At 42.5% G+C, this 18,022-nt stretch overlaps 1 protein-coding gene across 7 annotated transcripts in view; it reads right to left on the reverse strand.

The window, feature by feature from the left end:
• The window catches only part of ubr5 (ubiquitin protein ligase E3 component n-recognin 5), a 186,209-nt gene that overhangs the window by 93,280 nt on the left and 74,907 nt on the right, over positions 1–18,022 (reverse strand). For 5 of the 7 annotated variants that reach the window (XM_041792405.1, XM_041792407.1, XM_041792402.1 and 2 more), the window contains exons 13-22: positions 17,477–17,594; positions 17,185–17,369; positions 16,820–16,932; positions 3,425–3,537; positions 3,111–3,254; positions 2,873–2,984; positions 2,617–2,771; positions 2,329–2,526; positions 1,915–2,125; positions 105–231 (exon numbers count right to left, since the gene is read on the reverse strand). In XM_041792405.1, coding sequence (XP_041648339.1) covers positions 105–231; positions 1,915–2,125; positions 2,329–2,526; positions 2,617–2,771; positions 2,873–2,984; positions 3,111–3,254; positions 3,425–3,537; positions 16,820–16,932; positions 17,185–17,369; positions 17,477–17,594 — 1,476 coding nt within the window. The remainder of the gene's footprint in view (positions 1–104; positions 232–1,914; positions 2,126–2,328; positions 2,527–2,616; positions 2,772–2,872; positions 2,985–3,110; positions 3,255–3,424; positions 3,538–16,819; positions 16,933–17,184; positions 17,370–17,476; positions 17,595–18,022) is intronic. The other 2 variants (XM_041792404.1, XM_041792403.1) reach the window with 1 other exon arrangement.

The raw sequence follows: 18,022 nt of genomic DNA on the forward strand, positions 1-18,022 counted from the left end.
GACCATACCAGGTAGTTATCCCATGTCTAATAATGATCTGTGCATGATAACGACATTAACATTCTCCCTATAAATGTTATGTGATTCCAAGAACAGTGAATTACCCTCTGCTACTGGATGATCCAGTCCTGTTTCCAGAGCTGTTGCTTGATACCACAGAGATGGCATTAGCAATGGCCTCCACAGCAGACAGGCGTTCTGCAAATGTGTTCCTCTCTGACCTTTCAGCTTCTGAAAGAACACAACGGTGGATGTTCAGTTGAAACCACAACATCACATACAAAACTCTTTATTTCTCACTGTCTGACGCTAAATCAGACACAACTCTGCCTGCTTCAGGTCAGTCAGGATTACTGAAAATATATTTCTATTTGCTAAATGCCAGAATAACGACAGAGACCATTTTTATGACGTTACATGCTTACATTTCCTTAGTGTTTGGTAGCATTGCCTTTAAACTGTATGCCTTGGGTCAAATGTTTTGGGTTTCCTTCCAGAAGCTTATCATAAAAGTCTGCTAGAATTTTGTCCCGTTCCTCCTGACAGACCTGGTGTAACAGAGTCAGGTTTGTTCACACACACCTCTTCAGCTCTGCCCATAAATGTTCTCTAGGACTGAGATCAGGGCTTAGTGACGGCCACTCCAGAACATGGACCGTGTTGTCCTTAAGCCACTTTCTAACTGATTTAGTGGTACGCTGAGGGTCACTGTCCATTTGAAGACCCGTTTGCGCCCAAGCTTTAACTTCCAGATTGATGTCTTCAGTTGCAGCTTTAATATTTCTACATAATGTTTTTTCCTCCTGATGCCATCTATTTTGTGGGGTACACCAGTCCCTCCTGCAGCAAAATGCCCCCACAACATGATGCTGCCACCCCTATACTTCACAGTATGGATGGTGTTCTTTGGCTTTTCCTCCAAATGTAACGATGGTCATTACGGCCAAACAGTTTAGCTTTAGTTTCATCAGACCACAGGACATGTCTCCAGAGATGAAGCTCTTTGCCCCTGTGTGCATATCTGTAAACTGTAATCTGGCTTTTTAAGTTGCTTTGGGAGTCATGGCTTCTTCCTGGCTAAGTGGCCCTTAAGCCCATGTGGGTGGAGGACTGGTTTCTCTGTGGATAACCACACTCTGACCAGCTTCAGCAGCATCTTCAGCTTTAGTTCTAGGGTCGATACCCACATTTGAAACCAAAGCACGTTCATCTCTGGGACACAGAACTGTCTCCCTCCTGAGTGCTGTGATGGCTGGACACTCCCATGGTGTTTATACCTGCAAAGAATTGTTTGGACAGAAGAACGTGGAACCTTCGGGAATCTAGAACTTGTACCAAAGATGATCCAGACTTATGGAGGTCCACAATCCTCCTTGTGATATCTCAGCTGTTTCTTTGGATTTTCCCATGATGCCACACAAGGCAGCAGGGTGTTTGAGGTGAGCCTCCAATTAACTTAAATGTTGTCAGTTAACCTATCAGAAGCTTCCAAAGCCATGACATCATCACCTGGGCTTTCCCAAACTGTTTAAAAGCACAGTATTCTTCTGACTTTGAAGAAAGTCTGACAAAATCCTCTCTCTCATTATTCTGGCAAAAAGAAATCATTTCAGTAATCCTAACTGAGCTAAAACAGGAAAAGTTGAGTCTGATTTGACGTCAGACTGAGAAAAAAGGCTGTGTGTCTTTTATAGTGTGTGTGAACGTATAAAACAGGGAAAACAGACTCTGAACTTAAACTGAGGTGAGCTAATTCAAAATTACAACACGGCACACTTCCCTTCCAGATTACATTCTCATTGCTAAGGACTGCTGAGACAAAAATCTGAGAGATATCTGGGAAGAGAAATGTGTGTATGGACCAAGAGAAGAGGCTAGACTTATTTTCTAAAGTAATCTGAAACACAAACATACCCTCTTCTTCTTTGGTCTCTTTATTACTGATGGGAAAGCAGACAGAGACAGCAGCGTGAAGGATGTTACGATTTCCATCACAGCGATGGTCCAGGATGGCTGCCAGAGCCTGACTGCCCTGATCTAACAGGAACGCCTGTTCAAGGTTCACCAAAAACTGTCGACAGGCCTCGTAGTCACAGCGCAGGACATGCTGCATCAGCGTTTGTTTCTAGAAGACACAGAGAAACTTAGACGGAACTGGCTCTGGCCTTCCAGAGTTAATGGTAGAAATACAGTAAAAACAGGTAGAGGCATGAGAGAACGCAACAGACCGCTGCCGGGATGCAGCTTTAGCAAGTTTAACTGTAAGCTGAAACCTTTGAGACAGTCAAACTCTAAAAACGACTACATGATATTTATGATAGTGTTTACCTCAACAGCCATGATAATTATAGCAGCTTTCTTTTTAATTGTGGAGTTAGACGGCAGATTTGCCAGAGAGTGCACCCCCATTGCCAGGCTGTTTATTGGAGGAAGGTCCAACCAATCAGGATCTCGAATTCCACCCATGCAATCTTTGGCCATTGGGTAGATTGTGCCATTTCCATCTCGAAGGATGATTGGAGATTCCTGAAGGAACATTCAACATATCAAGGTAAAACCTGTCAAACACCATGGTTAAACCTGCAGACATTTATCTTTTTAGGGAGATCTTCTCACCTGTCCTGCAGTAAATATAGCTATGTTGCGCTCACTCTGTCCCAGGAAGGCCAGGTTGCTGGTTGGGAAGTTATTCTCCTGTTCAGCTTTACCAGTAGCCAAGTCAAAGATGCAGTACCTTACCCAATTAGAGGTTTTCAGGACTGCATGGACTCCTGAAGGATTGAAAAACACAAATTACAGAAAACTGCAGACAAAAAGAAATGAGACAAGTAAGTACAGAACGCATTCACAGTTGAAGAAACAAAACTTCCACCTTTGGAGTCAACATTAACAGCCAAAATTTCTGCCTTTTCTGGAATACAGAGCTTTTTAGGTGTTCGTTGAAAACAGTCAGGAACTTTAGGAGTCCCGCCAGTTTTGACCACCTGTCAAGAAAAGAAGAAGTAAGGAAGAAGTTCATATAAACTCCAAGAGAACGCTGTTCAAACCTGCAAAAACAGTGAATATAGACTGAAATTCAGATAGACTATAAATGAACTGTGGTTTCATACCTGCAGCTCATCTATTCTGAGGAGCCTACAGTCCTGTAACAGCGAGGAAGGGTCGGAGTCTGTGGGAGCAGCACTGCTCTGGTTGCTCACACTACTCGTTCCTGGAAACTTCACAGCAACATACGCTCCGTCCACTTTCAGCACCTACAGAGGAACAGAAACGGCATTTCATAAAAAGACAGAAACCTGTGCACGGATAAAGTCACTCAGTCTGAGAGTAATGACAGACTCTACTAACCCTCACTGGGTTTTTATCACTGCACTTTAAGAACTTTGATGTACGGAGATATTCCCTTTTTTCCAGGTGTACTCACCTTTCCCACAGGAACATTCTTCACATCTTCTACAAACACCACCTCTCTGAGAGGCCACTGCTCTTCATTCACCTTCTCCTCCTCTTTTGGAGCTGGGGTGGAGCGCCTTCGCTCTAGAAGAACGACCAATCTTTAGTCTTTTGATCACAGAATAACTGAATAAAGCACAATGATGCCAAACTTAGAAAATGGAACATTAGAGTGACATACGATTCCTGAAAACCCTTTCTGTGTGCCAATTGTTGTTTACACACAAGCCAGGATGAGAGAATGTGGTTGGTCACATAAAAACATTATTAGTGCACATACTAGAAACACGTTTCTGCTGATAAAGATGAATAAAAAGGAAAGTTCTGGTGAGAAGATAGTTATGTGCTGCAGGACAGCCTGGCCTAATTATTCTGCCTGTTATGCCTGTCATATTTAGTTATAACCTACAGCTGTCCTCTGTAATACAAGTTATTCACACCTTTCTACAGTGCATCAGGATGCAAACTGTTAAAAACGGGGGGGGGGGGGGTCTTAAAAAAACAAAAACAAAAGCAACCAGTTGATGTGTGAAACTGGTTCGCAGTGCACAGTTTGTGGGGACATGACGGCCAGCCTGGGCTTAGTTAACTTTTCCTGACATGGAAGGAATTCTGACCTAATCACCGGCAGAGCCACAAGTGGATTTCCATACATCGGTAAATTTCCTGAGTAAACTTTTCTCAGCTGAGCAGCAGATGATCCATGAGGGACAGACAGAGAGAAAACCATCTTTCCCTCAAGGATCTCATCCACAGTCCCTGATGCTGCAGCTGCTGAGAGTCACGTCATTTTTCTATTGGATTAATGTTTCTTTACAACACCACAAAAACTGAAAAAACAGGGGGTGGTGACCCAGAGCAAGATAGACGCTTGAACTTCACTCCTCTCCGGGCATCTCATAAGATTATGTTCTCCAGACACACTCGAAATTAACGTCCAGATTTGTGCGCAGAAACGACAGGCAGCAACCTAACAAAGTTTTCTAGTTTTTTGTCGTCTGCATGAAAACAGAGACTCAACAGACGCCCACGTAGGCTGCTAACCAGAAACAACCTGTCAAAGCTAGCATACCGCAGCACCTGACTATTGATGGAAACCTGAGAGGAATTCAAATAACCGCGTCCTCAGTTGAGAGCTCTCCTGCTCACCCATCTAACCCAGTAACTTACTTGGAGGAGCGGATGGAAGAAGCCAAGTAGTAGGGTCTCCCCAGCAGGGCACCCACCTGTCTGCTGTGGAAATAACGGGGGAGCAACAACAACTGAAAACCGTTGATATGGAAAACCGTGGTCGCTACAAAAATGTGAAGAGTATGAAGTTGTCAGAGAAGGCAGCGAGCAGCACATCTCTCATTGACTTTCTTCAGGAACTACTGCCAACCCCGATCCGTCTGCCTACAGACTATCTGCCACTGGAAATGAATATGCCCACCGCGCCCTGGCTCCCACACCAGCTCCAAATAATCCCCCCATAAAGCATCTTGGTCCGGATTCTATGTTATTCCCAGAGAGAGGACATTTTCAGTGCAGCGTTGATAAAACGGGACATCCTTTACAACGGCTCCCTGCTGCTTTTCTACCCTGCGCTTTAACAACAAGCTCTGATCTTTGAGATAGGAAGGGAGAAGCTACTTGGCAAGAGGAATCTGCTTTTGGTTGTTTCAGTTGGAAGTAGGTTGTTGGCAGTTTTGCTTAGGCTGAACGTGTTAGTTTCACTCTCTCTGCAACAATAGGTGAGGCAGTTGACGCGTGTGGCTCCCTCTATTGATTGCTAAAAGTGTAAACTGCCGGGGCGGAGTTTCACTGTAGTCCAAGCTTTAAGAGAGTTTGAATCTAAATTTGCCAGCTGGGGCGGTTAGCGGCTGTGCACAATCAACTCAATTGTGCACATCTGTGGCATATCTCTCTATATAAGTACACAGACTGCGCTGAAGCGTCAGCGTAAGCGTCAGCCCTTGTGGAAACCCAATTGTGTGAAGACCACATTGGGTAAAGACCAGCGAGTCTACCTGTGCGAGTCCACCGAGCAAGGCCACCGACAGGCAGCACTGCCTCATAACAGTCTAACGCACCCCAGCAGTCTAACGCAACATGTGCAACCAAAAAATACAAGTCATATATGGGAACAGAAAGAAGCACAATAGTTACAGAAAACGAAACCTGCATAATCTATCCACTTTGCAGAATGCCTCTTTTCCACAACCTTTTATCACAGTTGGCCTCTGGAACTGCCAGTCTGCAGTTAACAAAGCAGAATTCATCAATTCCTCACTAAACTGTCTAACATTCAGGTCCTAGCCCTGACAGAAACTTGTCCGTCCTGAGAACACTGTAACACCAACTGCTCTATCAGTTGATGCAGTGTTCTCTCATACTCGCTCTTCCGGCCTAGGAGGTGGCACAGGCATTATTCTTTCTCATAGCTGGAACTTCAGACAGTTCAAACCCTTGGACAATAACACCTCATTTGAATATCATGCAGTACAGGTCACTGCCCCAATAAAGGCTTACATGGTTGTGGTATACCGCCCACCTGGGGTCACCTGGACAACTTTATTGTGGAACTGGACATGTTACTCTCAGACATCCCTGATGATGGCACACCATTGGTTGTCATGGGTGACATGAACATCCACTTGGATAGAGCCCAGGCTACTGATTTTATTTCACTACTGTCCTCCTTTGACTTGAAACTGGTTCAAACGCCTCCTACACACAAGGCTGGTAATACACTGGATTTGATTCTAACTCGCAATTGCTCCACGGCTAATTTGAGTGTAACACCACTTCACCTCTCTGACCACTACTTCATTCAGTTCTCACTTGGCTTACCTGAACTTCAACAATCTACTACTCAGTTAAGATCATACCGCAGAAACCTTCAGTCACTTGACCCAACACAGCTGTCTGACGAGGTCTCAGCTGCACTAGCCTCATGTAACGAGTCCTTCACACTCACTGTTAACGAGGCCACAGACACATTCTGCTCCTCACTGACCTCCTCTCTGGACAAACTCTGCCCTCTGGTGTCTAAGCCTATTCGTAATACTCCACCTTGTCCCTGGCTCACTGAGGTCATCAGAACCCAAAGGGCAGGGCTCAGAGCGGCAGAGAGAAAATGGCGTAAATCCAAACAAACCACTGACTTGAGTGCTTATCAGCAAAAACTGTCCTGTTTTACCTCTGCTCTAAAATCTGCTAAGAAGGCGTTCTATCAATCAAAGATCTGTGCTGCCACTGATGCACGCAAACTCTTCTCTGCTTTTAACTCGCTCCTCTCTCCTTCAAACCCACAACCCTCCAGTATGTTGACTCCAGACATGTTCGCCTCCTACTTCACTGACAAGGTTTCTGCCATCAGCAACCAATTCTCTGAGCCTGTCCAACTCAGTTTTCTGCCACCAGCTAGTGATGCATCACTTAGCTCATTCTCTCCACTAAGTGAGAGCGAGGTCACCAGGCTTCTGCTTGACTCTAAGCCCACAACCTGTCCCCTCGATCCGATACCATCACATCTCTTGCAGGCGATTGAGCCCACAATCAGCCCTGCTGTGAGTTGTATCATTAACTCCTCTCTGTCCACAGGTGTTTTCCCAGCTGCTTTCAAGCAAGCGCGGGTTACACCACTGCTCAAAAAACCCACTCTCAACCCAGCCCTGGTTGAAAATTACAGGCCGGTCTCACTTCTCCCATTCCTATCAAAAATACTGGAGCGCACAGTCTTCAACCAGCTCTCAGAACACTTGCAGAACAATGATCTACTTGATCAGAATCAGTCTGGCTTTAGGCGGGCCACTCTACTGAAACTGCACTTTGTCGGTAACGGAATCACTGCTTGGCCAGAGCAGCTGGTCAGTCCTCAGTTCTCTTACTGCTGGATCTGTCTGCTGCCTTTGACACAGTAAACCACCAAATCCTCCTCTCCACACTCTCTTCACTTGGTATCTCAGGATCTGCCCTACAGTGGTTTAAGTCCTACCTCACAGGGAGATCTTTTAGAGTATCATGGAAGGGAGGAGTGTCTAAACTGCATGGCTTATCAACAGGGGTGCCTCAAGGGTCTGTGCTTGGTCCCCTACTTTTCTCAATATACACCACCTCACTTGGTGCAATCATCCGCTCCCATGGCTTTTCTTATCACTGCTATGCAGACGACACACAGCTATTCCTGTCCTTTCCACCAGATGACACAACTGTCTCAGCTCGGATCTCATCCTGCCTTGCTGATATTTCTAAATGGATGAGGGAACGTCACCTTCAGCTCAACCTGCCCAAAACTGAGCTCATTATCATCCCAGCCAGTCCCACTATTGAACCGCAGATCAGTATCCAGCTTGGATCAAATAATCTCTTGCCCACTAAGTCAGCCCGGAATCTGGGTGTCATGATTGATGACCAGCTAACCTTCAAGCTCCATGTGGCCTCGATTGCTCAGTGCTGTTTCGCCCTCTACAACATCAAGAGGATCAGACCCTACTTGACAGAGCATGCTACACAACTCCTAGTACAGGCTCTTATAATATCACGTATTGACTACTGTAACTCATTACTGGCAGGCCTACCTGCATGCACAGTTATACCTCTGCAGTTGATCCAGAACGCAGCAGCACGTCTGGTCTTCAACCAACCCAAGAGAGCTCATGTCACGCCTCTTTTAATCTCTCTACACTGGCTTCCAGTTGCAGCTCGCATTAAATTCAAAACTCTAATCATTGCTTACAAAGCAGTAACTAAAACTGCTCCTGTTTACCTGGAGTCCCTCATCCAGGTCTACACCCTTTCTCGCCCACTACGCTCAGCCAGCGAAAGGCGCCTGGTACTTCCAGCACATCATGCTCCTAAGTCACTAGCTCGACTCTTCTCCTCTGTTGTCCCTAAATGGTGGAATGAATTACCCAACTCCATTCGATCTACAGACTCCTGTCTACTTTCAAGAGAAGGCTAAAGACCCAGCTCTTCAGAGAACACTTTGCACTTAGCTAGGCAATTCTCTACTGTTGTCCCCAGTAGTAGATTGAGTCTCAGCCAGACTATTCTCCACTGCTGTCCCCAGTGGTTGAATGAGTTTCCCAACTATAGTTAGCTCGCACTGTCCTGCTCTACTTCTGGGATTTCTTTGCCCAGCTCTTTGGGAATGATCCAGCACTTGGTACTTGGTAAATAGTTGTTGTGAAGCCTAATGAATGGCAATTAGTGATCCCACATTTTCCTTGATTCATTGTTGCTGTCTAAAAACAAACAAACAAAAAAAAAAACAACAAACAAAAAAAAAAAAAAAACCAAAACAAAAAAAAAAAAAAAAAAAAAAAAAAAAAAAAAAAACGTATTTTTTTGTAATCTGCCTTAAACTCTACACGGCAGCACTTGCGTCCAATTGAACCTGAAGCACTTGATGGCACTTACTGATGTTGTTTCTTCTTGTCTAGATCATTGCTTGTGTTGTTCTTGCTCTCAAATGTACGTCGCTTTGGAGAAAAGCGTCTGCTAAATGACATTGTAACATTGTAACATTGTAACATTGATCTGATGACTGAGACACTCCAGAGACGACGCGAGTTTGACACGGTGAGGAAGGAGACGGCCCGCCCCAACAGGAACGGTGGCTTCGCCTATCCAGCTCTCCTGCAGTGAATTCATGAAGGACAGATTAGATTTTTCAGCACACCTTTAGCTGCTCCTGCATTCCTGGACACTCTTAAGTGAGGTGATCTCTGAATATTTACCATTCAGACAGACTCAGTGAGCCCTGATGAACTTTGGTTTTCTTTAGCACTTGGAGCATTAGAGGACTAAATGAACACTGATTACAGGATAACAGAAACCAGGGAGAGACCGAGTACCTGATTGTGTTCATTATACCTGTAACTCCTGGGCGTACTGGTCACATTCACATTTCTTTTTTTTTTTTTTTTATTTTACTTCACCTTACCCACTTACTTTGCCTAGTTTCTCAGAGGCACATTCTGATCCAAAGACTTTTTTGTTATTCTTTTCTTGGGGAGGAATCAGTGTCATTTATGGATACGCCTAGAGTTCTCATTCTCAAAGCTGTCCTTAGCAGACTTCAGTCTGGCTTGAAGGGGTCTCTGCTGCAGAAGTAGAGGTTTTTCTTGGTCTGTAACCTCTCATTCCATTCCTGGTCAGGGCTCTAGTGAAGAAGGTCTTCTCTGAGACTACAGTTCCTGACTTGGCTAAGTCCTTCTCTAGAGTATTTGCAGTTGTTCTGGGCTATTTAGACACATCTCTCACTCGTTTTCTTTCCAGAATCTTTGAAATCTTTCTCCTCCTTCCTCTGTCAGGCTTGTTCTGGACTGTGTGGCTCTCCTGGACTTTCTGGGCGATTCTTCTCACTCCAGTTCTTGACTCTTAAAAACGCTGTGAGAACTTTGTATATATGCCTCATGCTTTCGAGCAAAAATAACTCTTTTTGCTGTGATGCTTTCTGAGTGACAGCTCAAACCCTTCCTGGCGTTTTCATACTGTGTGTAAATGTGAAGATAAGCCTCAGTTTAACTGGATTTTACAGCTCTGGCATACAAAGTTAAAGCACATCACTGAACAGCAGTGGTTTTTATCATGGCTCTAAATATAGTAGTTTTTGGTTTATGTGAAATTAATTTTTGTCTGAGAGCAAAGAAAAATAACATTAGCTTCCAAGATAAAACCAGGATGTTTAAAAGGCTGGGTTAAACATTCCTCGCTCTGATTATCAGCACTTAAATGAAAAAATGAACTCCCCTTTGGGTGAAAAAGTTATCTTAAAAGTGATCTGATTCTGAAAAAAAAGGCATTTTTATGAGGAGTGATCATTTTTCTCTGCACAGTCTACGTAGTTAAAGCTTAGCTCACAAAGCAGCTACGTTGGCTACGTCCTTCTGACCACTTACATCATGATTTGAAATACCGAGGCTTTCATGCATGGTGTCCTGACATGAACAGGTTGTCATTGGCTATTTTCATGATGAGTTTTAGTTATTTACTGGTTTCCATGATGGATTTTGTTTAGCTGTTGTTAGCTGCTGAGTTAGCGTGGCGGCTAATGAGCTAACGGGTGCCAAGCTGCGTTTAACACGTGAAGTTCATGTGGAAGCACTAGTCACACTCGATTCTGTTTTTATTGAACTTAAATACAGATCAATAATGACAAGGTCCAGTCATGTTATAGAGGAAATAACCTGGGATTACAGTGGGGTTCTGCTTTCATGGACTGTTTTGACCAGCAGATTTTTGTACAGAAATGTGGCTCCAGTCCCACCCTAGCGCAGATACAGGGCTGAATGCTGGGTTTTTAGTGTTTGTTTTATTATTTTTTAACCTTTTTAACCAGGAAAAACTCAATGACATCAATAATCTCATTTACAAGAGAGTCCTGGTCGAGACAGGCAGCAGCACAGTTAACAGAGTTATATAACGTTATTAACATAGAATCCTGAATCACAGAGCTCACAGTCCAAAATCTACGACTTAAAGCATCATCAGTTCCATAAATCTGCTTTCAGAAAATGGCTGCTGAATGCAGATTATTAGTCATATATGGCTAAAGCATCTGTCAGTAGGTCGTTCTATATGAGCGGGAATGTGGAGGACTGCCAACGATGAGGATCGAGGTAAAGTCTGGGTCTAAAATCATGTTTTTAACTCCATTTCTGAAATGGATCATAGTAAAGGATGTTTAATCTGTGAAATATAACTTTAGTCAAAATCTTCTGATCATGGTGCCTTTGTGGATGTGTGATGTTTTTTAATCCAATCATGTCTACCACTCTTAACGGCAGCAGGTTCAACATGGCAGTGCCCACAAATCAGCCATGATTGGTCCACAGGCTGTAGAGAACTTTGTACTGCCACAGCTGTGATTCTGCATCATAGAAATGGTCGTCATGGCAGAGGAGCTGCAGCCCACCATAACCACCTTTAAAAGTATTTTAGTTGCATAACTGAACAGATGTTTAAGAAGACCAAAGAGCTTTTTGCCTTGTTTGTGGATCTTTTTTGCTACTTAGAGTTCATGTAGACTCCTAGCTTAAAATACATGCTACAGGTTCATGTTTTAAATTCAGTCATATTTGAGTTCTATATACATATATATACAGTTGAAACCAGAAGTTTACATACACTATATAAAAAGGCACATAAACTTTTTTTCTCACCATCTAACATTAAATCAGATTAAACGTTTCCTGTTTTTGGTCAATTAGGATTACCAAAATTATTTCTATTTGCTAAATGCCAGATTAATGAGAGAGATCATTTTTTAGACATTTTTTTATTATATTCTTGAGAGTCAGAAGTTTACATACATTTCATTAGTATTTGGTAGCATTGCCTTTAAACTGTATGACTTGGGTCAAACGTTTTGGATATGCTTCCACAAGCTTCTCACAATAGTTTGCAGGAATTTTGGCCCATTCCTCCTGGCAGAACTGGTGTAACTGAGCCAAGTTTGTAGGCCGCCTTGCTCACACATGCCTTTTCAGCTCTGCCCATAAATTTTCAATGGGATTGAGATCAGGGCTTTGTGATGGCCACTCCAAAACATTGACTTTGTTATCCTTAAGCCACTTTGTAACCAGTTTGGCAGTATGCTTAGGGTCATTGTCCATTTGGAAAACCCATTTGCGCCCAAGCTTTAACTTCCTGGCTGATGTCTTGAGATGTTGCTTCAGTATTTCCACATAATGTTCTTTCCTCATGATGCCATCTATTTTGTGAAGTGCACCAGTCCCTCCTGCAGCAAAACAACCCCACAACATGATGCTGCCACCCCCATGTTTCACAGTTGGGATGGTGTTCTCAGGCTTGCAAGCTTCCCCCTTTTTTCTCCAAATGTAACGATGGTCATTATGGCCAAAAAGTTCAATTTTAGATTCATCAGACCACAGAACATGTCTCCAAAAATGAAGGTCTTTGTCCCTGTGTGCATTTGCAAACTGTAATCTGGCTTTTTTATGTTTCTTTTGGAGTAATGGCTTCTTCCTGGGAGAGTGGCCTTTCAGCCCATGTGGGTACAGGACTCGTTTGACTGTTGATAATGACACACTCTCACCAGCTTCAGCAGCATCTTCACAAGGTCTTTAGCTTTTGTTCTTGGGTTGAGATGCACTTTTTGGACCAAAGCACGTTCATCTCTGGGACACAGAACCCGTCTCCTTCCTGAGCGGTATGATGGCTGGACATTCCCATGGTGTTTATACTTGTGTATAATTGTTTGAACAGATGAACGTGGCACCTTCAGGCATCTGGAAATTGCACCCAAGGATGAACCAGACTTGTGCAAGTCCACAATTCTCTTCCTGATATCTTGACTGATTTGTTTTGATTTTCTCATGATGTTACACAAAGAAGCAGTGTGTTTCAGGTGTGCCTTAAAATACATCCACAGGTGTGCCTCTAATTAACTCAAATGTTGTCAATAAACCTATCAGAGGCTTCCAAAGACATGACATCATCATCTGGGCTTTCCCAAATTGTTTAAAGGCATAGTAATCTTAGTGTATGTAAACTTCTGACTCTCAAGAAAAGAATAAAAAATTGTCTAAAAAATCCTTTTCTCATTATTCTGGCATTTAGCAAATAGAAATAATTTTGGTAATCCTAATTGACCAAAAACAGGAAAAGTTTAATTTGATTTAATGTTAGATGGTGAGGAAAAAAAGTTTATGTGCCTTTTTATGTAGTGTATGTAAACTTCTGGTTTCAACTGTATATACACTGTGTGCAGAATTATTAGGCAAGTGATTTTTCATTTTTACACCTATTTTCCAACTCAAAGCTCTATAAACTGTAATGCTTATTGGAATGAAGCATTATCAGGTGATGTTTATCTGTCTAATGAGGGAGGGAGTGGCCTAAAGTGATAACCACCCTATGTCAAGGTGTGCAGAATAATTAGGCAGCCTCTCTACCTAAGACAAAACGGGCCAAAAAAGAGATTTAACAGACACTGAAACTAAAATCCCTTTCAGAGGGATGCAGCACACTTGAAATAGCAAAGCTATTGAAACGTGATTACCGAACAATCAAACGTTTTGTTGGAAACATCCATCAAGGTCGCAAGAAACATGTGGAGAATAAAAGACGGAAATTAACTGCTAAAGACCTAAGAAGAATTAAACGTGAGGCTATCATTAACCCTCTATCATCTGGTGCTGCCATATTCCAGAACTGCAACCTGCCTGGAGCGTCCAGAAGTATGAGGTGTTCAGTGCTCAGAGATGTGGCCAAGGTAAGGAAACCTGAAATTAGACCACCACTGAACAATACCCACAACTTGAAACGCCAAGACTGGGCCAAGAAATACTTGAAGACAGATTTTTCAAAGGTTTTATGGACAGACGAAATGAGAGTGACTCCTGATGGACCAGATGGACGGGCCCGTGGCTGGATCACTAATGGGCACAGAGCTCTACATCGAGTCAGATGACAGCGAGGTGGAGGTGGGGTCCTGGTGTGGGCAGCTATGAATTAGTTGCACTTTTTTGTGTTGAGGATGGACTTAAAATCAACTCTCAAAACTACTGCCAGTTCTTGGAGGATACTTTCTTCAAGCAGTGGTACAAGAAAAAGTCTGCATCATTCAAGAAGGCCATGATTTTTATGCAGGACAATGCTCCATCACATGCATCAAAGTACTCCACTGCACGGCTAGCTAGCAAAGGCCTTAAAGATGGTAGATTAATGACAAGGCCCCCTTCCTCACCTGACTTAAACCAAATTGATCATCAGCAGATCAAAAAACTAACAGATTCCATGGATGGAAGGCTCATGAAGGTTAGTGAAAAGAAGGGTGGCTATATTGGTCAGTGAATATTTGTTTTTAAAGTCTAAAATGTTTATTTGTTAATTTTCAGTTTTTTTTCTGTTATTCTTGCTATAATAAATGAAAATTAACAAGGGAGATGGGAAATAATTGTTTTTTAATTTAATTGCTTATATATGCCTAATAATTCTGCACACCTTGATATAGGGTGGTTATCACTTTAGGCCACTCCCTCCCTCATTAAACAGATAAACATGACCTGATAATGCTTCATTCCAGTAAGCATTCCAGTTTATAGAGCTTTGAGTTGGAAAATATACATAAAAATGAAGATAAAATCAAAATACTCACTTGCCTAATAATTCTGCACTCGGTGTATACATATAAGTATATTCATATATGTATATGTATGCATATGTATATTTTTATATGTATTTGCAATTATATTACAAAAAGCACAGCACACTTCTATAGCTGAGAACAGTTTGTTAGCCCGTGTCCTGCAGCACACAAACCTCTGTTTGGAATTATTACCATCAGGCATCTAGCTGAAGATTTCTCTTACAGTTGCCATTCCAGGGTCCGACATTAACGGTTGCCCGAATGCTCGGGGCAACTTCAAAAAGCCGACAGGCAAGCAAAACGTGTAAGGACATGCCCGATCGGGCAAGTACAACTCTGAGCTTTTCTATTCATTAATTTTATTATTTTCCTCTCTTGTTTCTGTTACTACAGAGCCCCTGGGTAGCCAGATGTAGTGTGTCACTGCCTCTATTGGCTGAGCGTGTCTGCAGACATGCAGACAGCTGCACAAACTATAACTAAAAACCTTTATGAAGGTAAACACTGTCATCAGTAAAGATTCATGGTAGGTCACATCAACAAATCTGTTACCCACATAAAGAAGACAGGCTTTAACTTCCAAATGTAAACGTTTATTATTTTAAATCTGTATATTTTTACCGTCGGATGTGCTCGATGGAGGAGCGTGTTTAAAAGAAGAGAGCAGAGGAAGACCGCTCTCTCATACCCAGATCTTATGATAATTGTGCCGATGTGCGTCATCAACGAGCATAACAAACACACACGGATCACAAGTGGCGATAACGTCATACCTAGTGAAAGTTGTCCAAACGTGGGTGTTTTATTTGATCTTTAATGCACTAATGATCGTAAATACTGTCAAAGAGCAGAAATATAAAACCAAAGCTCCAAAATGAGGCAGGGTGAAACAATGTGTCTGGAGAGCTGCAGGTGTGAAGCAGGGCTGGTTTTAGTCATCTGGAGGCCCAGGGCAAAGACCAATATGAGGCCCCTCCCCCTTTAACTAAAAGATTAATAATGAGTGGAAAAACATTAGAAAGCATCTCTTTTATGTTAATAAAGCCACAGAACTACAGTAAATTTTCCAGTGTGAGATATAAATACCCAAACAGCCAACCATTATTCATCATTTTCTTTGAAAAGCATCTCAGAGCTCAAACTCAGCTCATTCTAATATCTTAAAAATCTTTAGGCCAGGTGAACTTTCATAACGCTGGTGTTGGGCTAAAGACTGGCATCTCCAAAATGATCACTTTTCAGGGAATGAAAAGTTTATAATTTATAAAATGATATAAATATGATTTATAAAATCATGAAAAATTAAGATACAAGGTTTTATCCTGATGTCAGTGATAAATGAAATACATATATGCTCATTACCAGTGACAGATTGGTTCCTCTAACTCTACACAGACGTTTGTATCCCATTAACTTCATAATTATCCACCAATCCACTGTTTTATTTCATTTCAACTACAGATTAACTGATCTATTATCTACCTTACATTCCAGGTTTGTATTGTGGCTCTCACTAAAGTATTTTTTAGACAATGTGGCTCTTTGGTAGAATAAGGCTGAGTACCAATGGTCTAACTGTTACAGTCACAGGGTGGAACTGTGCAATAGCATTTTAATGGGGCACTATGTAGTTTTGGGGAAGACATTTTTAATCAAACAAGAAAAATCTTAGTTGGTTGATTTTCACGTGTCAGCAAAATGTCTTCAGTTTCATGATGACTAAACCAAACAAAAACAGAAGAAAAGCACCATTTTATACTTGGTGCATATGTGGCAGACCCCACCTCTCTAGTGTCAGTGTTTTGCTGACCTCATTTTCCTCTGAGAATCTGTACAAAGTTAAATATAATTTTCTGTGGGCTAACACATAGCTCATAAATACAGTTTTCTTAAGAAAAAAGTGTTGAGTTGTGTATTGCTTTCCACAGTTGACAAGCAATGAATTTTAGTTCTAAGTATGATGGGAGCAAAATGTATGCACTTGACAGGCAGAAAAAGTACCTCCTGGACAGGGCAAGTAGGAATTTAGATGGGGCAAGTAGATTTGGGAAGCACTTGCCCTGAAGGGCAAGTAGGAAAAAACCTTAACGTCAGACCCTGCATTCAAATCTATCCTCATGCAACACAAAACAACAAAGTCTGTTCAAATATTAAAGAAATCATAAAACAAGAATAGGAGAAGTGTAGAACATGCCCAGGAGATGAATGGGGCAACTACATGAGTGCTGTTCAGAGTCAAAGATAGCAAACAAGAAGCTGACGTACTGTAGGGCAGGGAGGCACTACTTGCAATGGAGGAGGTATCACTGCAGGTAGAAGCTGGGGAGGGAGGAGGACCCATCTCCGTTTTTACCAGCTCTGGCTTGCTTTCTGTCCTACTGGATAAAACCAAGACAGAGAGATGGATTTGAGATTTATGGTATCCAGGAAATCTACAATTAATGTTCAATTCAAAAAAAACAAGCAGGGTCTGAAAATACAGTCATTTCCCAAGATTTCTGAAAAAATATGGATGTCATAAACAAACGCTTCAGTGGTATATGATACAACACATAACAAGGCAGTCCTATGTGTCTAGCTGGCAGGTCCAAATGTAGTAGGCTTTTAGCTCTTCATAAAATGATACTGACTTGATTTCCTGGGTTTTAGTGGTCTTCTCCATGTTCTTTAGGCTCTCTGGTGAGCGGAGCTGGAATCTGCAGCTGTCATTCATGTTCCAGACAGATTCCAGCAGCACTCCAACTTTAGGAATCCCAGCGCTGATGGAGAAGGCCACAGCACCAGCATGGTAGAGAGGATTATTTCTCAAACACACCTGAGAGGGAAAACGGTCCTGTATTACACCCATATTTCAAGTTTTGGTTGTGTTCATACAATTAAAGGTGGAAAACTCTGACAATGATCATGGAAATACGGTCTTACCTGTGTGCCCACAGTGATGTTGGGTATAGAAGAAATGCCAGCACTAGACTTTGGCTTTTTGTTTTTAGCCCTAGCCTTTTCAAGCATCTTCTTCCGTTGACTAAAAGGCACAACTCCCCTGCAGACAACAAAAATGTATTTAAAAAACAATCAAAAAGGATGTAGACTACAGAAATGTCAGCCTTCTAGAAGATTATCCTGGTTTATGCACTCAGTACGTTGTTGCATGGGTTACAGCATTAGTGCAACATGGCAGATAGCTGCACTGCTGGGGCGTTAAACCCAGGTTTCATATAGCCTTCAGCTGGTGTCTCTCATACAATACCCACAGATCTTTGGGGTTTTAGCCAGACCGGTCAGCTGGCCTATCAAGCACAGTAATACCAAGGGGTCAGTAAACCAGTTTCTGGTAGCTTTGGCTCCCTGGAGACAGGAAATCAGATCAGAACATAAAGCAGCGCTGACTCTGGACTTGACGAAGAACAGTGGAGCAGCACCAGCGGATGACACGCAACTGCAACCGCAACCATCACTGACTAGGGAAAC

The sequence above is a fragment of the Cheilinus undulatus genome, linkage group 8 (genome assembly GCF_018320785.1).
Source record: "Cheilinus undulatus linkage group 8, ASM1832078v1, whole genome shotgun sequence".
Lineage (NCBI taxonomy): Eukaryota > Metazoa > Chordata > Actinopteri > Labriformes > Labridae > Cheilinus > Cheilinus undulatus.